Source organism: Microcebus murinus, chromosome X, assembly GCF_040939455.1.
Source record: "Microcebus murinus isolate Inina chromosome X, M.murinus_Inina_mat1.0, whole genome shotgun sequence".
NCBI classification, from domain to species: Eukaryota; Metazoa; Chordata; class Mammalia; order Primates; family Cheirogaleidae; genus Microcebus; species Microcebus murinus.
In genome coordinates this window covers 50,544,070-50,565,205 of record NC_134136.1, presented here as the reverse complement: position 1 = coordinate 50,565,205, position 21,136 = coordinate 50,544,070, and the positions used below count along the sequence as shown (strand labels likewise).

The 21,136-nt window shown below is 36.2% G+C and overlaps 1 protein-coding gene across 8 annotated transcripts in view; it reads right to left on the bottom strand.

Annotated features, from left to right (window-relative positions):
- The window catches only part of STAG2 (STAG2 cohesin complex component), a 139,469-nt gene that overhangs the window by 75,239 nt on the left and 43,094 nt on the right, over window positions 1–21,136 (bottom strand). For 7 of the 8 annotated variants that reach the window (XM_075999193.1, XM_075999189.1, XM_075999196.1 and 4 more), the window contains 2 exons: window positions 10,522–10,665; window positions 4,383–4,461 (listed from right to left, as the gene is read on the bottom strand). In XM_075999193.1, the coding sequence (XP_075855308.1) occupies window positions 4,383–4,461; window positions 10,522–10,565 (123 nt within the window). In that variant the 5' untranslated portion in view covers window positions 10,566–10,665. Of the gene's footprint in view, window positions 1–1,484; window positions 1,840–4,382; window positions 4,462–10,521; window positions 10,666–21,136 lie in introns of those variants that run through there. The other variant, XM_075999195.1, reaches the window with a different exon arrangement.

Here is a 21,136-nt window from a genome sequence, read left to right as displayed (position 1 = left end):
TGTTAGGGATGGGGGATTAAAAAATCAGTGAAAAGGTTCCCTACATGCCTCAGTTTTAAAATATCTCCCACAGCTTTTATACCTTGTTCAAGAAAAACAAGCCATTCCCTAATGTAGAGTCCTCATTTCTAAAATGCTAGGGAAGGATTAAAATATTCATAGAAATATTTTCCAATCCCTGGATTTGAAGATTTTTAAGCCTTCTTGTAGACTTACACATTTCTATGATCTAGAGAGTAAGCATCAGCAAAACATTCTATAAAGTACTGGGTAATAAATATTTTAGGCTTTGTGGGCCACATACCATCTCTGTTGCATATTCATTTTTTTTGTTTGTTTCGTTTTTGAGACAGGGTCTCACTGTTGCCCAGGCTACAGTGCAGTGGCATCATCATAGCTCACTCCAACCTCAAATTCCTGGGCTCAAGAGACCCTCCTACCTCAGCCTCCCAAGTATCTGGGACTACAGGCATATGCCATCACGCCTAGCTACATTTTGTTTGTTTTGTTTTATGTGGAAATGAGAGAGCTCCCTGCGTTGCTCAGGCTAGTCTCCAACTCCTGGCCTCAGGAGTGTTCCCCACTTGGCCTCCCAAAGGATTACAGGTGTGAGCCACTGCACCCAGCCACATATTCTTATATTTATCATCCTTTAAAAATGTAAAAACCTGTTCTTAGGATGTGGGCAGTACAAAAACAAACTGTGGTTTGCAGACCCCTGATTATACAGCCACGCCCACAAAATTTCTACTACGTGTGTGCACTTTATTCCACAGAGAAAATTCCTCCTTCAAGTGTCTAAAACCACCCTATGCTTAACAGTTACTTCAAACTGCTCCTGAACACCTAAAAGATATATTCAATTTACATTACAGTAGTCCTCCCTTGAGTTTTGCTTTCCTCCATTTCAGTTATCCTTAATTTAGCCAAGGTCCAAAAATATTAGAAGGAAAATTCCAGAAATAAACAATTCATGACTAGTGCAATGAAATCTCTCACCATCCCACTTTGTCCCGCCTGGGACATAAATCATTCCTTTGTCCAGAATATCCACGTGGCAGTTAGTTACTTAGTAGCCATCTTGGTTATCATATTGAAAAAACATAGTATATACAGTGTTCTTGGAATATACCCCCAAGGATAAGAGGGGACTATTATATTTTGTAAATGAGATTCAGTCTTTGTGAACCTAATTCATTAATTCCTAATTGTAGAATGAAAAGCTTTTGTCCCTAGTAAAAGGAATTTTGGAGATAAGGGTGAAAGAAAAGATCAATTATAAAGAATATACCAGAAAAATATAAAATGTTAATGTAATTAACATGGAGCTATATATTTGCAATTTATCTATTAAATGCCTCAATAGTCCCTGTCGGTATGAAAAACTAATTAGTACAATTAAAATGGCTCAATGGGTATGCGGTGCCAGAGGAAAAGAAATGTGCAAGGAGTGATAATACAAGTACAGAAGTAAACATGCTAACCTGTGTACAATCTTGGACCAAAAAAAAAAAAAATCTAAAAAAAAAGACTCTCGCAGCCAGGTTGTGGTAGCTGGGATGTTTGTGGCCTCCCAGCACTCTGGGAGGCCAAAGCGGGAGAATCATCAGAGGCCAGGAGTTTGAGACCAGCCTGAGCAACACAGTGAGATCCTCGTTTCTACAAAAAACAGAAAAACGTAGCCAGGCGTGGTGGTACACACTTGTATCCTCCGCTACTTGGGAGGCTAAGGCAGAAGGATCTCTTGAAGGAGGAGAATCGCTTGAGCCTGGCAGTTGGAAGATGCAGTGAGCTATGATGATGCCACTGTACTCTTATCACCAGCAACAGAGAGAGAGCCTGTCTCAAAAAAATAATAAACTTTCAGAGGTAGTACAATAATGGGTTAAGGGCACACACCTGAGCTCAAATTCTTTAACCAATGGGATTCTCTGGACCTCAGTATTCTATCTATAAAATAAGGAAGTTTTCCAATCCACAAAGTTGTTCAAATATTTAGATTAATATATATAAAATCATTAGCACAGTCCATGGAACATTCTTAGTATGGTGTCAAATGCAGTTGCTCTTATTATACTAATAAATCCTTGATCTGTCTCCTAACACCTCACCCACAGCAGTGGCTATATAAACTTAACTAAACTGTGGCACAAAAACTTTAGGGAGTCCTTTATTCCGCTGCCACCAGGGATCTTGCTCCAAATTGTAAAGGCAAAAGTAGAATAAAGAAAAAGTGATTTTTCTGATGAATAGCTCACTAAAATTAAAGCTATCTTTGAATAGTCACAACATTTCTGTTCATACTCCTCTCTCAAAACTTCTGCTTCTTTTTTTTTTCATTTTTTTTTTTTTTTGAGACAAAGTCTCACTCTGTTGCCCAGGCTAGAGTGCCATGGCATCAGCCTAGCTCACAGCAACCTCAAACTCCTGGGCTCAGGCGATCCTCCTGCCTCAGCCTCCTGAGTAGCTGTGACTACAGGTATGTGCCACCATGCCTGGCTAATTTTTTCTATATATTTTTAGTTGGCCAATTAATTTCTTTCTATTTTTAGTAGAGACGGGGGTCTCACTCTTGCTCGGGCTGGTTTTGAACTCCTGACCTTGTTCAATCCTCCCACCTCGGCCTCCCAGAGTGCTAGGATTACAGGCGTGAGCCACCAAGCCCGGCCTCAAAACTTCTTTATAAGGAACTATAAAGAAAGCATATAAAATTAGGAAACACGTGAGTTATAAGCACTCTAAAAAAACCCTCCAGGAATAGTTAAATAAATTATGTTCCATACATAAAATATGATATTATGCCACCATTAAAAATTACACAGATGTCATTGTGGTGGTACGTGCCTGTAGTCCCAGCTACTCAGGAGGCTGAGGTAGGAGAACCTCCTGAACTTAGGAGTTCAAGGCTGGCCAGGCGAGGCAGCTCATGCCTGTAATCCTAGCATTCTGGAAGGCTGAGTCCAGAGAATAGCTTGAGCTCAGGAGTTTGAGATCAGCCTGAGCAAGAGCAAGAACAAGACCCTATCACTACAAAAATAGCAAAAAACTAGTTTGGCATCATGGTGTCCACCTGTAGTCCTAACTACTCAGGAATCTGAGGCAGGAGGATCAGTTGAGCCCAGGAGTTTGAGGTTACAGTGAACTATGATAATGCCACTGTTCTCTAGCCACGGTGACAGAGCGAGACTTTGTCTCAAAAGGGGTGGGGGGAGTTTGAGGTCATAGTGTGTTGTGTTATGACTAAACCTGTGAATAGCCAGTTTACTTCAGCCTGGGCAATATAGAGAGACTTCGTCTCAAAAAACAAACAAACAAACAAATAAATAAATAAAAAGAATAGAATAATAAAAATTGCAAAGAGTTTTACATTCACTGATAGGAAAGTTGTTGACAACACACCATTGAGTTTGTAAAGCACATTAAATAATCAGTGTGCATAATATGATTCCATTTAAGTAAAATTCTTTTTTTTTTTTCTTTTTTTTACTAGAAAGATTGGGTGAGACATTTAAGTAAAATTCTATATGCATGTTTATATATAGGTATATGTATTATATGAAAGTATATTCATCAAAATATTTAAAGAAAAAATCACCTCTGAGTAAGAGGATTATCGAAAAATTTCACTTTGTTCAATGTAAATTTCTGTATTGTTTAGACTTTTGCAAAGTAAGTATGGGTCATGAAAAAATATAAATCCAAAATTCATTTTGGGGGAAGAAATTGCTGAACAACAAAAATAAATCATCTTTTGCATGATACATTTACAAACATGAACAAAGTCAAACGTACTTTTCAAAACAGCAAAATGATTTAACCATTTACCAAGTTATCCATAGCTCCCGGCTACCCACTCGTACTCATACTTGCATTCTACTGACTCAGAACTTTATCAGTTTTAATCCTTAACATTACTTATGAAGAGTAAAATGATTATCCATTGTAACTGATTAGACATAAAACTAGTTGTAGGTTACATTTTTAGAGTGCTTTAGAATAACAAATTTTATGTATTGCTTTGCTTCATATTTTACCTGTTGTGGGAAAATAAAAAATAAAAACAACAGAATATCACATTTTGCTTAGCATACTTTGCTTTACAAAATAAATAAACTATTGGAAACAATAATGTATTATTAATTCCAACTTTACAGGATTGGAAATAGATAATCAGAAGCTATTTAGTCTACAAGACAAAAGGACCACATTTATTCAGAAGGCTTACCACACCAATCAGCCCCCTAAAAAGACATTTTTAAAAGACAACATCTGAGACATACCTAAATCTCTATATATTTATCTATATCTGAGCTAACTATACACACACATGCGCACATGCACTATCTTAAAAGCCAAAATAAAGTCACATATTTGGTACATACTTTTCCTTTGCCTTGCTTTTGGTTTTTTCCTTCAATGTCTTCAAAATCTGTGTCAGAAGAAAAATGTGTCTCTGACTCCCTGTGTCAAGAAGATAAGCAATAATTAGAAACGTAGATGGAGTTTCTAATTTTTGCCATATTTTCTAAAAGAAAAGCTTGGTTAACTCATTATAAAACTCCATATTATAATTAAAATAATTAAGACGCTTTTCCAAAACATGATAATATAGCACAGTACCAAACACACAAGATTACCTAAACTACAAAAAACTTCTAAATATCTAAACATTTTTTATTTTGTTCACTTTTAATCAAAGCATGAAAACTAAACCAGTGACCCTCAAAATTTAAACCTAGGGACTGTGGTGTTCTGTTATAATAACTGGTTTCATTTTCTGGTTTCCAGACCATAGTGCTGAGGGAAAACTGTATTTTAATACTAGGCACTGAATGAAGTTAATTAGGGAATTTTAGTAATATTATAGACCCTCTGATCTCTCCTACTTCATTCAAAAAAATATTTATAAATCTAGCTTTGAGCACTCTATAAAATACATATTTCTGAAAGAGTATACATAAAACTTTTATTTTTTTGAGACAGAGTCCCACTCTGTTGCCCTGGTTAGAGTGCCGTGGCATCAACCTAGCTCACAGCAACCTCAAACTCCTGGGCTCAAGTGATCCTTCTGCCTCAGCCTCCCAAGTAGCTGGGACTACAGGCATGCGCTGCCATGTCAGGCTAATTTTTTCTTTTTTTGGTAGAGACAGGGTCTCGCTCTTGCTTGCTCAGGTTTGTCTCAACTCCTGAGCTCTAAGGATCCGCCCACCTCGGCCTCCCAGAGTGCTAGGATTACAGGCATGAACCACCGTACCCAGCCTATATAAAACACTTTTATAAACTACTGTAAATCATTTGAAATATAGTAGGAAAGTGTGCTAAGTGATCAAAATGCTTTATGAAGTAAAGCGGTGGTGAGCTATAGTCAGGAGAACCAGTTCTGGTACTAAGTAACTGTGTGATCTTGTACAAGTAACAACCTCTCAATCTTCTCATCTATAAATACTTTATAAGCAAGAAAGTATGAAATCTTTAAAAGTCTCTTCAATCTCCCACATATAAATCTACAGTCCTAAAAAACTGTCCCTTGTTTCAGATGAGGGGTGGAACCACTTTGTATAATCTGGATTTTCTCACACACACGGAAGCAGACTGCTTTAAATAAACATGTGTGATGCTTTCTATATGTGTAAACATGGGTTTATCTAAAGAGTAGTAAAATACCCTCATCTATATGTTTAAGGCAAGGCATACTTACATGAGTATTTGAGTCACAATAAATTTTAGAGTTGAGCCACACCCATAAAGGTTATACCATCCTTAATCTGTAAACTTAGTACCAGTTTTGGTTAAAATAACTAAAATCAAAAAGACTATCTTTATAAAGCTAGTCTTCTCAATCTAGATTTCTTCTATTACCATTTTTATTGCTACAATAACCCGCTGTCCAGAGGGTATGAGGTAGCACAGACTGAGATAGGAATACTTCATAAATCTAAAGTAATGGTTAAGTTGCTAATAGGAAAAAAATTACTATTTAGAGCACTTACCTACAAAAGTAATTTAAACAATGTACTGAAGATGGTGGCAATCCTAACTATGTCCTAAAATGTTGAGAGGAAAGGGCCTGTAATAAATACCATTACCCAGAGTTAATGCACCAAAAACTGAATGACTACTGTAATATTAATCCTGAAACTCATGTCTATTATATCTTAAGATTGTTGTCATCAATATTTTTCTCACATGCCTATATGGTCTTTTAAATTAAAAATTAAAAATGTTTTTAAATATTTTGGTGTACAAAATAATATTTCTTTCGTCCCAAGGCATGTGTGGGACCATCAGCTCTTTTATAAATCTGCGAACAATCACTAGTCTTTGTAATATTCCAATGGCCAGAGTAATCAAAGGTTCAATTACACTTTTAATCCTAATCTCCAGGCTATCCCAACTAAAAGAATGAGCTACTAAAGGTATAATTACTAACTGAAAAACCTTTTCAAGAAAGCTGGAGTGAGTAATCAGAAGAGAGTCTAAAATACCTCCAAGAGAGGAAACATTCTGTTGTCTTTCTTCAACACTTTCCTGTGTTTATAAGATTAAAAAAAAAAAAAAAAACACCACCAAAAAAACTATCCTATATCCCATGTGAAATAAAATATATGCTTATGGAGCATATTGTGTTAACCATTTAGTGGCTTGAATCATCAATCACATGACCGAATCTTCCAATCCGCTTTACTGTCCTCCCCGCACCCAACATACCCAATCAAATACTAGGTCTATTCTACCTCCATATCAATTTCCTTTTATCCTATTTCAAGCTCTAATTATTCAAGATATTCTAATAGTGAACAGTCTAGTCCATTATACAAACTTTTTTTTTATCTTTTTTTTTTATTTCGGCATATTATGGGGGTACAGATTTTAAAGTTTCAATAAATGCCCTGCCCCCCCTCCCCCCACAAGTCTGAGTCTCCAGCATGACCATCCCTCAGATGGTGCGCCTATCACTCGTTATGTATGTATATACCCGCCCCCCCTCCCCCCCTCCCCAATACTCTATTACTGTAGTACCTATGTGTCCACTTAGGTGCTACTCAGTTAATACCAGTTTGCTGGAGAATATATCTGGTGCTTGTTTTTCCATTCTTGGGATACTTCACTTAGTAATATGGGTTCCAGCTCTAACCAGGAAAATATAAGATGTGCTATATCACCATTGTTTCTTAGAGCTGAATAGTACTCCATGGTATATATATACCACATTTTATTAATCCATTCTTGAATTGATGGGCACTTGGGCTGTTTCCACAGCCTTGCGATTATGAACTGTGCTGCTATGAACATTCGAGTGCAGGTGTCTTTTTTGTAGAGTGTCATTGGATCATTTGGGTAGATGCCCAGCAATGGGATTGCTGGATCAAATGGTAGATTCACTTGTATCGCTTTAAGGTATCTCCATATTGCTTTCCACAGAGGTTGAACTAGTTTGCAGTCCCACCAGCAGTGTAGGAGTGTTCCTCTCTCTCCACATCCACGCCAGCATTTGTTATTTGGAGACTTTTTGATAAAGGCCATTCTCACTGGAGTTAAGTGATATCTCATTGTAGTTTTGATTTGCATCTCCCTGATGATTAGGGATATTGAGCATTTTTTCATATGTTTGTTGGCCATTCTTCTGTCTTCTTTAGAAAAGTTTCTGTTCAAGTCCTTTGCCCACTTTTTAATAGGGTTATTTGATTTTTTCTTGCTGATTTTCGTGAGTTCTAAGTATATTCTAGTTATCAGCCCTTTATCGGATACGTAGGATGCAAAAATTTTCTCCCATTCTGTAGGTTGTCTGTTTACTTTCATGACTGTTTCTTTGGCTGTGCAGAAGCTTTGTAGTTTGATCATGTCCCATTTATTTATTTTTGTTGCTGCTTTGATTGCCTTTGGGGATTTCTTCATAAACTCTTTGCCTAGGCCGATGTCTAGGAGAGTCTTTCCAACATTTTCCTCTAGAATTCTAATGGTTTCACACCTGAGATTTAAGTCTGTTATCCAGCGTGAGTTGATTTTTGTGAGAGGTGAAAGGTGTGGGTCCTGTTTTAACCTTCTACAAGTGGCTATCCAGTTTTCCCAGCACCATTTATTGAAAAGGGATTCTTTTCCCCAGCGTATGTTTTTGTCTACTTTGTCAAAGATTAGATGGCTATATGAGGATGGTTTTTTTTTTTTTTTTTTTTTTTTTTTGAGACAGAGTCTCACTTTGTTGCCCAGGCTAGAGTGAGTGCCGTGGCGTCAGCCTGGCTCACAGCAACCTCAATCTCCGGGACTCAGCGATCCTACTGCCTCAGCCTCCCGAGTAGCTGGGACTACAGGCATGCGCCACCATGCCTGGCTAATTTTTTTTTTTTTGTATATATATTTTTAGTTGGTCAATTAATTTATTTCTATTTTTGGTAGAGACAGGGTCTCGCTCAGGCTGGTTTCGAACTCCTGACCTTGAGCAATCCACCCGCCTCGGCCTCCCAAAGTGCTAGGATTACAGGCGTGAGCCACCACGCCCGGCCGAGGATGGTTTTATATCAGGATTCTCACATCTGTTCCACTGGTCAATATTCCTATTTTTGTGCCAATACCATATTGTTTTAATTACTACAGCTTTGTAGTATAGTTTGATATCTGGCATATCAATGCCTCCCAATTTGTTTTTGTTGCCTAGAATTGCTCTTGATATTCGGGGTCTTCTTTGGTTCCATACAAAGCGTAAATTGTCTATATATTCTTAATGTATTTAAGAAATTTCATAATCTTCTCTTTATATCTTTAAACTATGAGCTCATAAAGGTGGCAGAAATATCTAACTTAATTCCTCGCAGAATCTAATACAATGTTCCTGTATACAGCAGGCATTTAGTATTTTTGACCAAGGTAATAAATAACTTTTTCAAATAAAGAACTGGAATACATAAAATCCTATTAAAGGCCGGGCACGGTGGCTCACGCCTGTAATCCTAGCACTCTGGGAGGCCGAGGCGGGCGGATTGCTCGAGGTTGGGAGTTCGAAACCATCCTGAGCGAGACCCCGTCTCTACTAAAAATAGAAAGAAATTAATTGACCAACTAAAAATATATATACAAAAAATTAGCTGGGCATGGTGGTGCATGCCTGTAGTCCCAGCTACTTGGGAGGCTGAGGCAGTAGGATCGCTTGAGCCCAGGAGTTTGAGGTTGCTGTGAGCTAGGCTGACGCCACGGCACTCACTCTAGCCAGGGCAACAAAAGTGAGACTCTGTCTCAAAAAAAAAAAAAAAATCCTATTAAAGATACTGTTTGGGGGGAACCTTAATGTCTTTGATCCCAGTAGACTCCACCAAAGCTCCACTAAAGATAACAAAATTACTAAAAATATGAAAATCTGCAAAACATCAAAAGCAGACACTGGCTGCCATTATGTACAATGGGGTCTATCCATTGTCTTCAAAATTTGTAGCAACCAAACTCTCATCAAATCAAGTCTCATGGAAATACAATGCGGGGTGGGTGGTGGAGTTATACTGTGTGTTTGTGTGTGTGTGTGTTAAAGTTAAAGGGATTCGCAGGCAGTTTAAAGTTCACTTTTCACTGAGGCACCTTATGAAACTATAGCTTAATATGAATGTCATTGTTACATATGGTAGTTCAAAATCTTTCTTATATCAAAATCCAAGGAACACTTAGAATAAAAGTTGACTAATGAGTATAGGTAGCTTTTTTTTTAATAGGTAGCTTTTAATAAGAGGGTAAAGACGGTATCTATGTTGAAATCACTTTATCAATCAATCATGCATGTAACCTGTTTTTGCAAAAATTATGGGCTGCATGTTCTACCCTCCTACATTTGTTTTTAGTCTATTACCATTTGAATTTATAACAAAAACCTGACTTTACATCCTAAATACTACTTCATGGTATATATTGCTCACTAATGAGAAAACTTAATTTTTTAAGAATCTCGTGATGCTCCCTCAAAGCAGTTGTTGTCAAGTATAGACTCAGAACTACACAGAAAAAATAATTTGTGCAGTATATAAATTAAAAAATAAATTTAAAACATAGCACCAAAGAAGTAGGGAATAATTACTATTACAGAGGTCAATGAGTGTTGATATAAACTGCTTCAAAGTATAAATGCTATGGCAAATATTAGATCTTCTCAAGCAGAAGTAAAAAAAATTTTTTTGAGAGTCTCACTCCGACACCTTAGGTAGAGTACAGTGGCATCATCATAGCTCACTGCAACCTAAAACTCCTGGGTTCAAGTGATCCTCCTGGCTCAGCCTCCAGAGTAGCTGAGACTACAGGTGCCCACCACTACACCTGGCTAATTTTTTCTATTTTTGGTAGAGGCCGGGTCTTGCTTTTGCTTAGGCTGGTATTAAACTCCTAACTTCAAGGGATCCTCCTGCCTCAGCCTCCCAGAGTGCTAGGATTATAGGCGTGAGCCACCATGCCCGGCCAAGCAGAACTGAACTTAACTCAAGTTAATACATTTCCCATTTTGAGAGGAAAAAGGGGTATTTAAAAATTATCATAATATAATTTACTTACTGTAGAAGATTAAAATCAGTTGGTATTTCTGGAGCTGCTATCATTTCTTTATCATCTTCTGGAACACCTCAATGTCAGAAATATATTCATATATTTACGTGTGCAAAATGACGGTTTGCTTCTTTCTTCTAAGACATATAACTCCTTTAAAAAGGAGAAAATAACATATTTATTATAAACACACCAAAAATATTGGGAAGAGATATGCATACCCAAAAGTGAAATTGCCCAGTGCCTGCCTTATTTTGGTAACTAAGGATTTTGCTCCCCTGCATTTGACTGCTTTTTCTAGATATGGATTTGTTACAACTCTTGCAGCCCCACAGTAATGACACATAGGAAAAAAGGAAGCTTGTATAACTATTATTTTTAAAATTTCTTATGATTCTCTAGCCTAGCTCTATGTATATACATTAATACATCCTAACCTAAATAGGAACAGGATGGGAATTTTTCACTGGCCCTGCAATCCCTGTGACAATGTTAAACCATAATACGATATGCCTGAAAATTTATAGCTTTTGCTGATGGTGTACAGATACAGTTAAAAGGAGCTAATAAAAAACCTAAGGTATAATTTTAAAACACTTTAAAAACAGGTTCTTCTACCCTAGAGGAAACATACATTCCAAAGCCTGACGTTAAATAAATAAACACTTCATGATAACACCACACTGTGTTGAAAAGAGAAGAGGAAAAAACATTAGATTTAATCTATTCCTCCCTCAAGGAACTTACAATCAATTTAAACACCAATAATGTCATATGGACAATAGATGAATGCCATTTGTGACCAAAGTAAATACATGTCTGGCCATAGAAAGGGTATTATTTTTAATTTTGAAGGTCAAAGATACATTTCCTAAAAGATAGAATGATCTAAAAGCAAATGATCAGTCTATAAGGAGGAGAAAACAGGCTAAAGCTAAGGTCCAAAGCTCTTAGTCTTATCTTTACTTTTCTTTTTATAATTTTCTTTCTGTTATTTTTTCTTTTATTTCCAAGTAAATTTAGTACTTGGTGGCCACCTGATGAAAAAGTAGATAAGACCAAATATATCAAATAAATAATAAATGCTCAAATATAACATATTTACAAACTCCTAATGATCTCTTCCAATGAAGTAGACATCACATAATAAACAGCTCAAGTTTTCTATTAACTTAAATCTCTAAAAAACATAAATGGCTAATAATATTTAAAATACAGAAATTCAAAATACTGCATTTCCCAGCTTACTCTAGTAAAGCTAAAGTAAAATACTAGTTTTTGTTCACAAAAATGTATAAATGAGGTAATAAGAGAAACAAGAATGAATAATCCACAAATTAACCATGAACAATCAAGAATTATATATACCACCACTGAGTTTATTTTTTTTCTGAAAGATACTGAGATTGCAAAATCTTTAGCTATAACTGTTAATATTGTCTTGAAAGGAGAAGGCCCTAAGTCACTGTACCAGGACTATTCCCCTCCAAGACCACTAATTGTCAGTCTGGCTTTATTCATAGTTAACACAAGGAATTGCCCAAGTAGTACACCAGAGTTCTGAGGCTTGTTATGATATGTAGGATATGCCTTTACCTCCTAAAATGCTAATTTATTTTAGAAAGAAAACTATTTTATTTTTTTAAAGGGAATAGGAGAGGCACAGATCTAATAAATTCTAACCAACAGGTCAGGTCATCCAGATGGCAAGATGGAAATAAATTGGCCATGAGATCCTTGGCACGTCTGTCTGTCTGCCTCTCTGAGCATTTCATAAAAACCAAACTTACTGCTTTCTTTCAATATAGTTTTTACACAAACTTTAAAGATATTTCATAAACGCAGTCTCCTAAGAAATTACAGATGAGGAACATAAAGAATGTATCAGCTCTGAAAAGCAAGGAGCACTAAGCAAAATACTGTGTGATATACGACATTATCGTGAATAGCACAAAATTAATTTCTAGTGTAAAAGAAAGAAGTCTTACCAGGTCAAATTATATTGCACAGCATAGGCTATACTAACATGTACTTGGTTAATATGAAACCAAAGCAAACACTATATTTTTAAAAGAAAAATTAAAAAAAAAAACTATTTTTAAAAAGAAAAAATATTGTGTCATGATCTGACAGACTTAGAAAAACATTATTGAACTGGTCATTTCCATACCACGGTTAAATATTTGTTTTTTAAAAATCCATCCAAGTAAAAATATTTACCATGTGCCAAACAATTGTGTTTGGCACATGTGCTGGCCAAAGAGAATACTGTCATAAACAGGAGAATGATGATTCTTGCCCTTACTACCTATATGAGAAATGTGAAAACATTTATTTCTACTAGAAAGCACCTACCTCTTATAGTCACCTAATATTATTAAACGTAAGAATGCTAAATTCCATGTATTTGGGCTTCTGCTATTTTAATCATTGTCTAAACAACTAATTTTTCATCAAAACTGTTTATGATAGCTCAACAAAAATTGTAAATATTAAAGTTGCTTTGTAATTTAAAAAGGAAAGAACACAAAGGATAAATTGGCATTAGGTTTTTTAAAAGAATATAAACTTTAATCCATATGAAGAGCTAAGAATATTTACGTTTTTATTTTAAATATCTACAGATGCATATATATAGTTTGTTTTCCCCAAAGACTTAAATTAAAAATTTCACATCATTTTCAAATGTGCTTAATACCATTTGACCTAAATTGGGAAACTAAAAACTATAAAAATTATGTTATGTTCAAATAAGAGTTTAAAAATCAAACTTACCACACCATATCTGGACTACAGTAGGTTATTAACTTTTTTAAAAATATGCTCAAAGATCACAAGGTGGAGCTCTTACCTAGTGTCAAGGAAAACTTTGAGGTCTCTCACATGTACCAATTCTCTGTAACTACTATAAGTTATTAACATTCCAACAGCTTTGGAGGATAAAACATAAAAGTAAGTCTCAATCACTATTTTCCTTTTGGGAAAAAACTTTCGCAACAACAACTAGCTTCTGCTTCTCCTTACTGAAAATTAAACAATCACATTTGTAGACAGGTTGAATAGTAAAACCAGGCTGAGCATGGTGGCTCACGCCTATAATCCCAGCACTTTGGGATGCTGAGGTGGGAGGATTCCTTGAGGACAGGAATTAGAGACTAGCCTGGGCAACATAGCAAGATCTCTCTACAAAAAAATTTTAAAATTAGCCCGGCATAGTGGCATGCACCAGTAGTCCTAGCTACTGGGGAGGTTAAGTCAGGAGGACGACTTCAACAGAGGAGGACTAGGTTACAATAAGCTACATGTTAGTGCCACTGCATTCCAGCATGGTCAACAGAACAAGACCCCATTTCAAAAAACAAATAAATAAAGTAAAACCATTTTCCTTAGGTTCACATGTATAGTATGTTGCCATTCATTTATAATTACTGGATTAGAAAGTAATAAGTGATCATATAGTTTTAATTTTAAACATGAAATTCAAGTAAAATACTCTTAGGAGCATTGCTTTTTTTTTTGAGACAGAGTCTTGCTTTCCTGCTTAGGCTAGAGTGAGTGCCGTGGTGTCAGCCTAGCTCACAGCAACCTCAAACTCCTGGGCTCAAGCGATCCTCCTGCCCCAGCCTCCCGAGTAGCTGGGACTACAGGCACAAGCCACCATGCCCGGCTGATTTTTATATTATATATATTAGTTGGCCAATTAATTTCTTTCTATTTTTATGGTAGAGACGGGGTCTCGCTCAGGCTGGTTTTGAACTCCTGACCTTGAGCAATCCGCCCGCCTCGGCCTCCCAGAGTGCTAGGATTACAGGCGTGAGCCACCACGCCCGGCCAGGAGCATTGCTTTTGATAAAAACAGATATAAAAGCTGAAATTTAATCACCATAACTTTTCAAGTTATTATAATTAGTATGTGTCTTTGGCCTGTTGCTCAAAGTTTAGATTACAAATTAAATTCGGTAAAAAAAAAAATTTTCTTCTACTTCTAAACACCCATCAGATACCTATTACTATTGCATATTGATACAAACATGCAAAAATTATGATTATGTTTGCATCTTTTGTCTTTTTTTATTTTTTGTCTCAACTGACTTGGGAAATACGTTTGCATCTTTAACTCTGAAAAATGAGTTGCTAAATTCATTAAAATTACCCCCCCCAGAATAAAAGCATACACAAAACATCCTGATATCTTTCTTTGATATTGTTTTAAAATCTTAAGGTAATCTTTTTTTTTTTCTCTTTTTGCTAAAAGAATGATTATTTTACAGGTCTTTTAACTCAATCTGAAGCAGTCTCAAGACAAAAAATAAAAAGCTGCAAAGCCATCACTAATAAGATTCTTTGGAATCCATAAGCTATTGAAGAATACAGGTAGGAGGTGGCACTTAAGTAGATGGTTTGTTAATTCTCTCACTAAAAATGTAGAAATATTCAACTACTAAAAACTGGCACATTCATACACCACATGCCATTCCCTTATCTTAACACTCCTCCCCAAAGGCTCACATACTTCCACCTATAATAGATCACATCCAGGAAATGTCTACACCCTTCTAAAATGCCACCATCATTATAACAGAAATATTAAAGATTAGGAATTACCCAAATGTCCAATCATGCATTAAGAGACAGTATATCAATGTAACTAATATAACATTCATACAATGACACTATTTATGACTGTGTACCAATGTGGGTAAAATATATGTTAAAAACCATACATTTGGATGTAATATTAACAATAAAAAAAGCAAAGGAAATCAGTTAACATATCAGGGTGGTGAAAATGTGGATGAGCTTTAAAATTTTAATTTACGATCTTACTATTAACAAAAAAAGTAAATTATGGGGGCTATTAGTTTTCAATGTACTCTATAAAAACCTGAACTACCTGAGGGATTATGATATAAAACTCAAAACTATGCTGTTTGTTAAAATTTATTCATATTTCATGTCCATGATCTTATAAAGTTAATAAACATATGAAAAACTGAGTTCTACCATAAAACTGTCTTCATTATGTTTGCCTACTCAAGATTAGCAGGGAACAGAAACTTTGTTCTTACAGACTCCTGACAACAGGACCCAAGGGTATGTTCCTTTTATTGGCCTAAGTACTCTTTCAGGAGACAGCAGACAAGTCTGTCATTTAGTCTGAGGTTCTCACTGCTAAAAGGTAAACTAGTTCCTGCAACAGTACATTTGATCAAAACAGGATAGTAGCATTTCTACGTCAAATGATACATGGCAATTTTAATCCACAGTGTAAGAAATAAACAGCTCATCCAAAATTTAGACATAAATACCTATCTTCAAAAAGAGAAAAAAAAAAAACCCTACTGCCCCTTTGATGATTAATAACCTTTAAAAAAATTCTCCTTTCCCAAAAGATATTTTTCCTCCCTCTTTTGATATCCCTAATTTGTGCTAAGTCTTTTGAGTAAACGACATGGCGAAAAGAATAACAAATCAAGCAATGATCATGTGTACTCAGACCAGTAATAAAATCTTAAGCTAAAAGTTCCTTGATAACACTCATACCACAGCTACTACACATATCGTTCGCAAACATCTTTTCTCTTCCACAAACCTGGATGAAGTCCTAAAGAATTCCTAATGGTAGTCCTGCTCTAGTGCAGAAATAAGTAACCTAGAAGGGTGTGCCTGGAAGAAATCCGCATATATAAGAAAATTAATGACCCTGTCTACTTTTCCTAACTAACTGTAGGATAAGTTCATTTTTGCAGTCAGAAACTTTAAAGAAGAAGGGAGAGAGGCCAAAAGTAAAGGCCCTTCTAAAATAACTAAGCAGACAAATTGAACATGCCTAAGGCTAAAACACTTCAAAAATAACTTTTACTTTCAGGAAGAGGGGAAGGAGCAAGCTGGGGCAGTCTACAGATACACCATCACTACAGACTGCCAGAAACTAAAGCCAGACAGAACTGGAAACATTTACCTGTTCCCTTCCTATTTTTAAGTGTACGATAAGAGGTGCTCAGCAATCTTCCTAGTTTCCTTGTCTACCAACATTCACCAACACTTTCAAAATATGATTCAAGCCCTCACCAAAATTGAGATCACCTGGCCCAACCTACATATTCAGCCTGCCCTAGTTCTTGACTATCAGTTCTGATTTCTGTTAAAAAATAAAAATAAAAAATCTAGCATGCACTTGTGAACTTAGCAACAAATAAATACTAACCAGTGGGGGGGGGGGTTGCAGAAGAAAAGGCTTCTGCTTTATTCCTGCAGACCTAGTACTCTATCAACTTTACTCAGTTGTAACCTGTACCTAAATCACCCCAAAATCATACCCTGGGTCTAACATGTTCTTGCTGTTCCACGTCTTCTACCCGATCCCAGGAACTAGAGTCTGTCTCTTGAGTTGCTCTAACCTGAATGCCACAAATATTGTTCTCCTGTCATCGGTCTGACCATACTGACACTAGCTGCTGCTTGACACTGGATACCATATGATAGCTAACATACTGGATACATACTCACTCTCAGATTCCACATCTGCTAATTCTCTAGTCTGCCCTATAAGCTGCAGTTGACTAGACATCATCTGGCTCTATTCTAAATAAACAGCAAAACAGCAGCTAATAATTTTTAAAAGTGTTGTCAATGCCTTAACTCTTTTTTTTTTTTTTTTTTTTGAGACAGAGTCTCACTTTGTTGCCCAGGCTAGAGTGAGTGCCATGGCGTCAGCCTGGCTCGCAGCAACCTCAAACTCCTGGGCTCAGCGATCCTCCTGCCTCAGCCTCCCGGGTAGCTGGGACTACAGGCATGCGCCACCATGCCCGGCTAATTTTTTGTATATATATTTTTAGTTGGTCAATTAATTTATTTCTATTTTTGGTAGGGACGGGGTCTTGCTCAGGCTGGTTTCGAACTCCTGACCTTGAGCAATCCGCCCGCCTCGGCCTCCCAAAGTGCTAGGATTACAGGCGTGAGCCACCACGCCCGGCCAATGCCTTAACTTCATATCTCACTTACATCTGAATAATAACTCAACATTTAGCTTTATGTATTGACTTAATTTTATATCTATACATCTCCCATTAACACAACTCCCTATGTCCTAAATGGTAAAACATCACAATAGGTTAACTACAACTGGGTGTAGTGTCTATCAACATTTAAGGTGAGACCCAATTAACTGGTGAGTATCTATATCTGAAAATAAAATTTACACAGCTAAATTCATGTGTTAACACTCATAAATGTTATACCACATGATGTAAGCACAATGTTATTACCATCAATACCATTTCTCACTGGGCATCATTGGCTCATTGGCAAACTTCAAGCAATGGCAGATATCAAGGCAAATTCCATAGCAAAGTAGACCAAGACAGGATAATTCTGTTTGGATTTCAGGGGAAGTCTAAATTTTCATGTCATGTGCTCAATAGATTACATCAAAAGCGTCCACATTTATTTATACAAGGTAGTAAAAAGTTCTAAATGAAATATTGAGTGTTTATTAATAATTTGCTTTAAGATGGAGATACAACTGTAGCCAAATAAAATTCAGTAAGTTAAAAACAATAAAAAAGTATAAAATCGCTTTATGGAGGGTAATGGAAAATTTTAAACTAAAATTTAGAGCTGTAGTGACTAATAAGCACAATACCCCATTTTTTAAATTTAGTATGACCACACAACAGAACATACCTGTCACATACCCAATTTTTTTGTTCCTTTCTCTTCTGATTAGTTAAGACCTTATTAAAATATCTCACATAACCAGCCACTTAATATAACCCACTAATCCTTTTGTCTACAATCACAGTACACAATTCATAGGCTTGACTTATATTCATATTCAAGTTCAGAATCAAATATGCTTTCACAATTCAGTTTGTGAATACAGTAGAGTTACTTGCCAATTTTTACTTCAGATCTAAGAGTCTGATTCTTCATTTGATAATTCCACACAGTGGTAACAACAGACCCATATCCCTGACAAATACTGATGCAAATATCCTTAACAAAATAATAGCAAAACAAAATTCATGAGCACATAAAAAAGATTATAAAATACACCATGACCCAGTGAGATTTATATATTCCTGGAATGCAAGGCTGGTGCAACATATAAAAACCAACATAATACAGGACATTAACAGAATGAAGGACAAAAACCACATCATTGTCTTAACTGATGCAGAAAAAGCATTTGACAAGATTCAGAACCCTTTCACTATAAAAACAGTCAACAAATTAGAACTAGAAGAAAACTACTTGCTATTGTTTGATTGCCCCCTTTGAAAGGCATGTGGAAATTTAATACCCAATGTGGCAGTACTGGGAGGCAGGCCTTTTAAGAGGTGATTTGGTCATGAGCACTCTGCCCTCATGAATGGATTAATCTACTTGGGGACTAATGGCATAATAGATTAATGGATAAATAGGTTATCTTGGGAGTAGGACCAGTGGCTTTAGAAAAACAGGAAGAGACCTGAGTTAGACACACCCAGCCCCCCTGCCATGTAATGCCCTGATTCATTAGGGACCCTACAGAGAATTCCCACTAACAAAAAGGCCCTCACCAGATGTGGCCCTCAACCATGGACCTCTAAGCCTCTAAAACTATAAGAAATAAATTCCTTTTCTTTATAAATTACCCAGTTTCGGGTATTCTGTTATAAGCAACAAAAAATGGACTAAGACATTATCTCTACATTAAAAAGGTCATTTATGAACAGCCCACAGCTAACATCATACTCAATGGTAAAAGACTGAAAGCTTTTCCTCTACAATCTGAAACAAGGCAAGGATACCCACTCTCACCACTGCTATTCAACATTTGATTGGAAGTCTTAGCCAAAGCAATTAGGCAATAAAAATATAATATAAAAGGCATTAAAGTTAAAAAGGAAGAAATAAAAATGATCTCTGTTCCCAGATGACGATCTGTATGTAGAAAACCCACAGATAAAAAACTGTTAGAACTAAAACAAATTCAGTAAAGTTGCAGGACACAAAATCAACATGCAAAAATTCCGTTGTACTTCTAAACAATAAAAATGAACAATCTCAAAAGTAAATTAAGAAAACAATTACATTTACAACAGCATCAAAAAGAATAAAATAATAAAGAATAAACCTAACCAAGGAGCTAGAAGACTCGTACATTGAAAACCACAAAATATTGCTGAAAGAAATTAAACATGACACAAATAAATAGAAAAACATCTTGTCTTCATGAATTGGAAGACTTAACTATTGTTATGATGTCTATACTACCCAAAGGATTCTACAGATTCAATGCAATCCCTATCAAAATCACAATAGCATTTTTTTCACAGAAACAGAAAAATTCATCCTGAAATTCATATGGAATCCCAAGGGACTCTGGATAGTCCAAACAATTCTGGTAGGAAGAACAAAGGAGGACTCCTTTGTTAGAGGACTCCTCTAAGGACTCCTTAGAGGACTCACATGTCCTAACTTCAAAACATTACTTACTATAAAGAGTTCTCACTTAACAGCAAGGATAAGGTCTTGGAAACTACCACTTTAAGCAAAACAATATATATCAGGTCCCTGAATGAATAACGTTATAATGTTAATGAGAAACATAAATTGTTTTCATTATATGTTGTTTCACTTAAAAGTCACAGTTTCCAAGAACTCATCAATAATGTTAAGTGAGGACCTACTATACAAAGCTACAGTAATAAAAACTGTGAGGTACTAGCATAAAGAAAGAAAGACCAACCAACCAACCAACCAACCAATGGAATAGAGAACCCAAACATAAACCCTTGTGTATTTGGTCAAATGATCTTCAACAAGGGCCCCAAGACCACTTAATGGGGAAAGGAGAGTCCCTTAAGCAAATGGTGAGGTGGGGGGAGGGGGTGACTGGACATCTACCTGTAGAAAAATAAAGTTGGACCCTTATTGTACACCATATACAAGAACTAATTCAAAATAAAGACCTAAATGTAAGATCTAAACCTGTAAAAGTCCTCGAAGAAAACAGGAAAACCTTTGTGATGCTGCGGTTGGCAATGATTTCTTCAATGACACAAAAAGTACGAGACAAAAGAAGCAAAAATTAAGGCCAGGTGCAGTGGTTCACTCCTGTCATCCTAGCACTTTGAGAGGCCCAGGTTAGAGGACTACTTCAGGCCAAGTGTTTGAGCCCAGCCTGAGCAACAGTGAGATTCAATCTCCACAAAAGATAGAAAAATTAGCCAGGTGTGGGGACACAAGTCTGTAGTCTCAGCTACTTGGGAGACTGAGGCAGGAGGACCACTCAAGCCCAGGAGTTTGAGGTTGCAGTGAACTGTGATAAGGGCACTGCACTCTAGCCTGGGTGACACAGTGAAACCTGGTCTCAAAAAAAAAATTTGATTTTTTGGTTTTTTTAAGTATGCAAAGGACTTACACAGGCATTTCTGGAAAGATGATATACAAATGGCCAACAGCATATAAAAAGAAGCTAAACATCACTAATCATCAGAGAAATGCTAATCAAAACCAGAATAAGATATCACCTCACACCCATTAGGATAGTTACTATAAAAAAAAAAAAAAAAACAGAAAAGAATACATTATTTAGCCAGGATGTAGGGAAATTACAACTCCTGTACACTGTTAA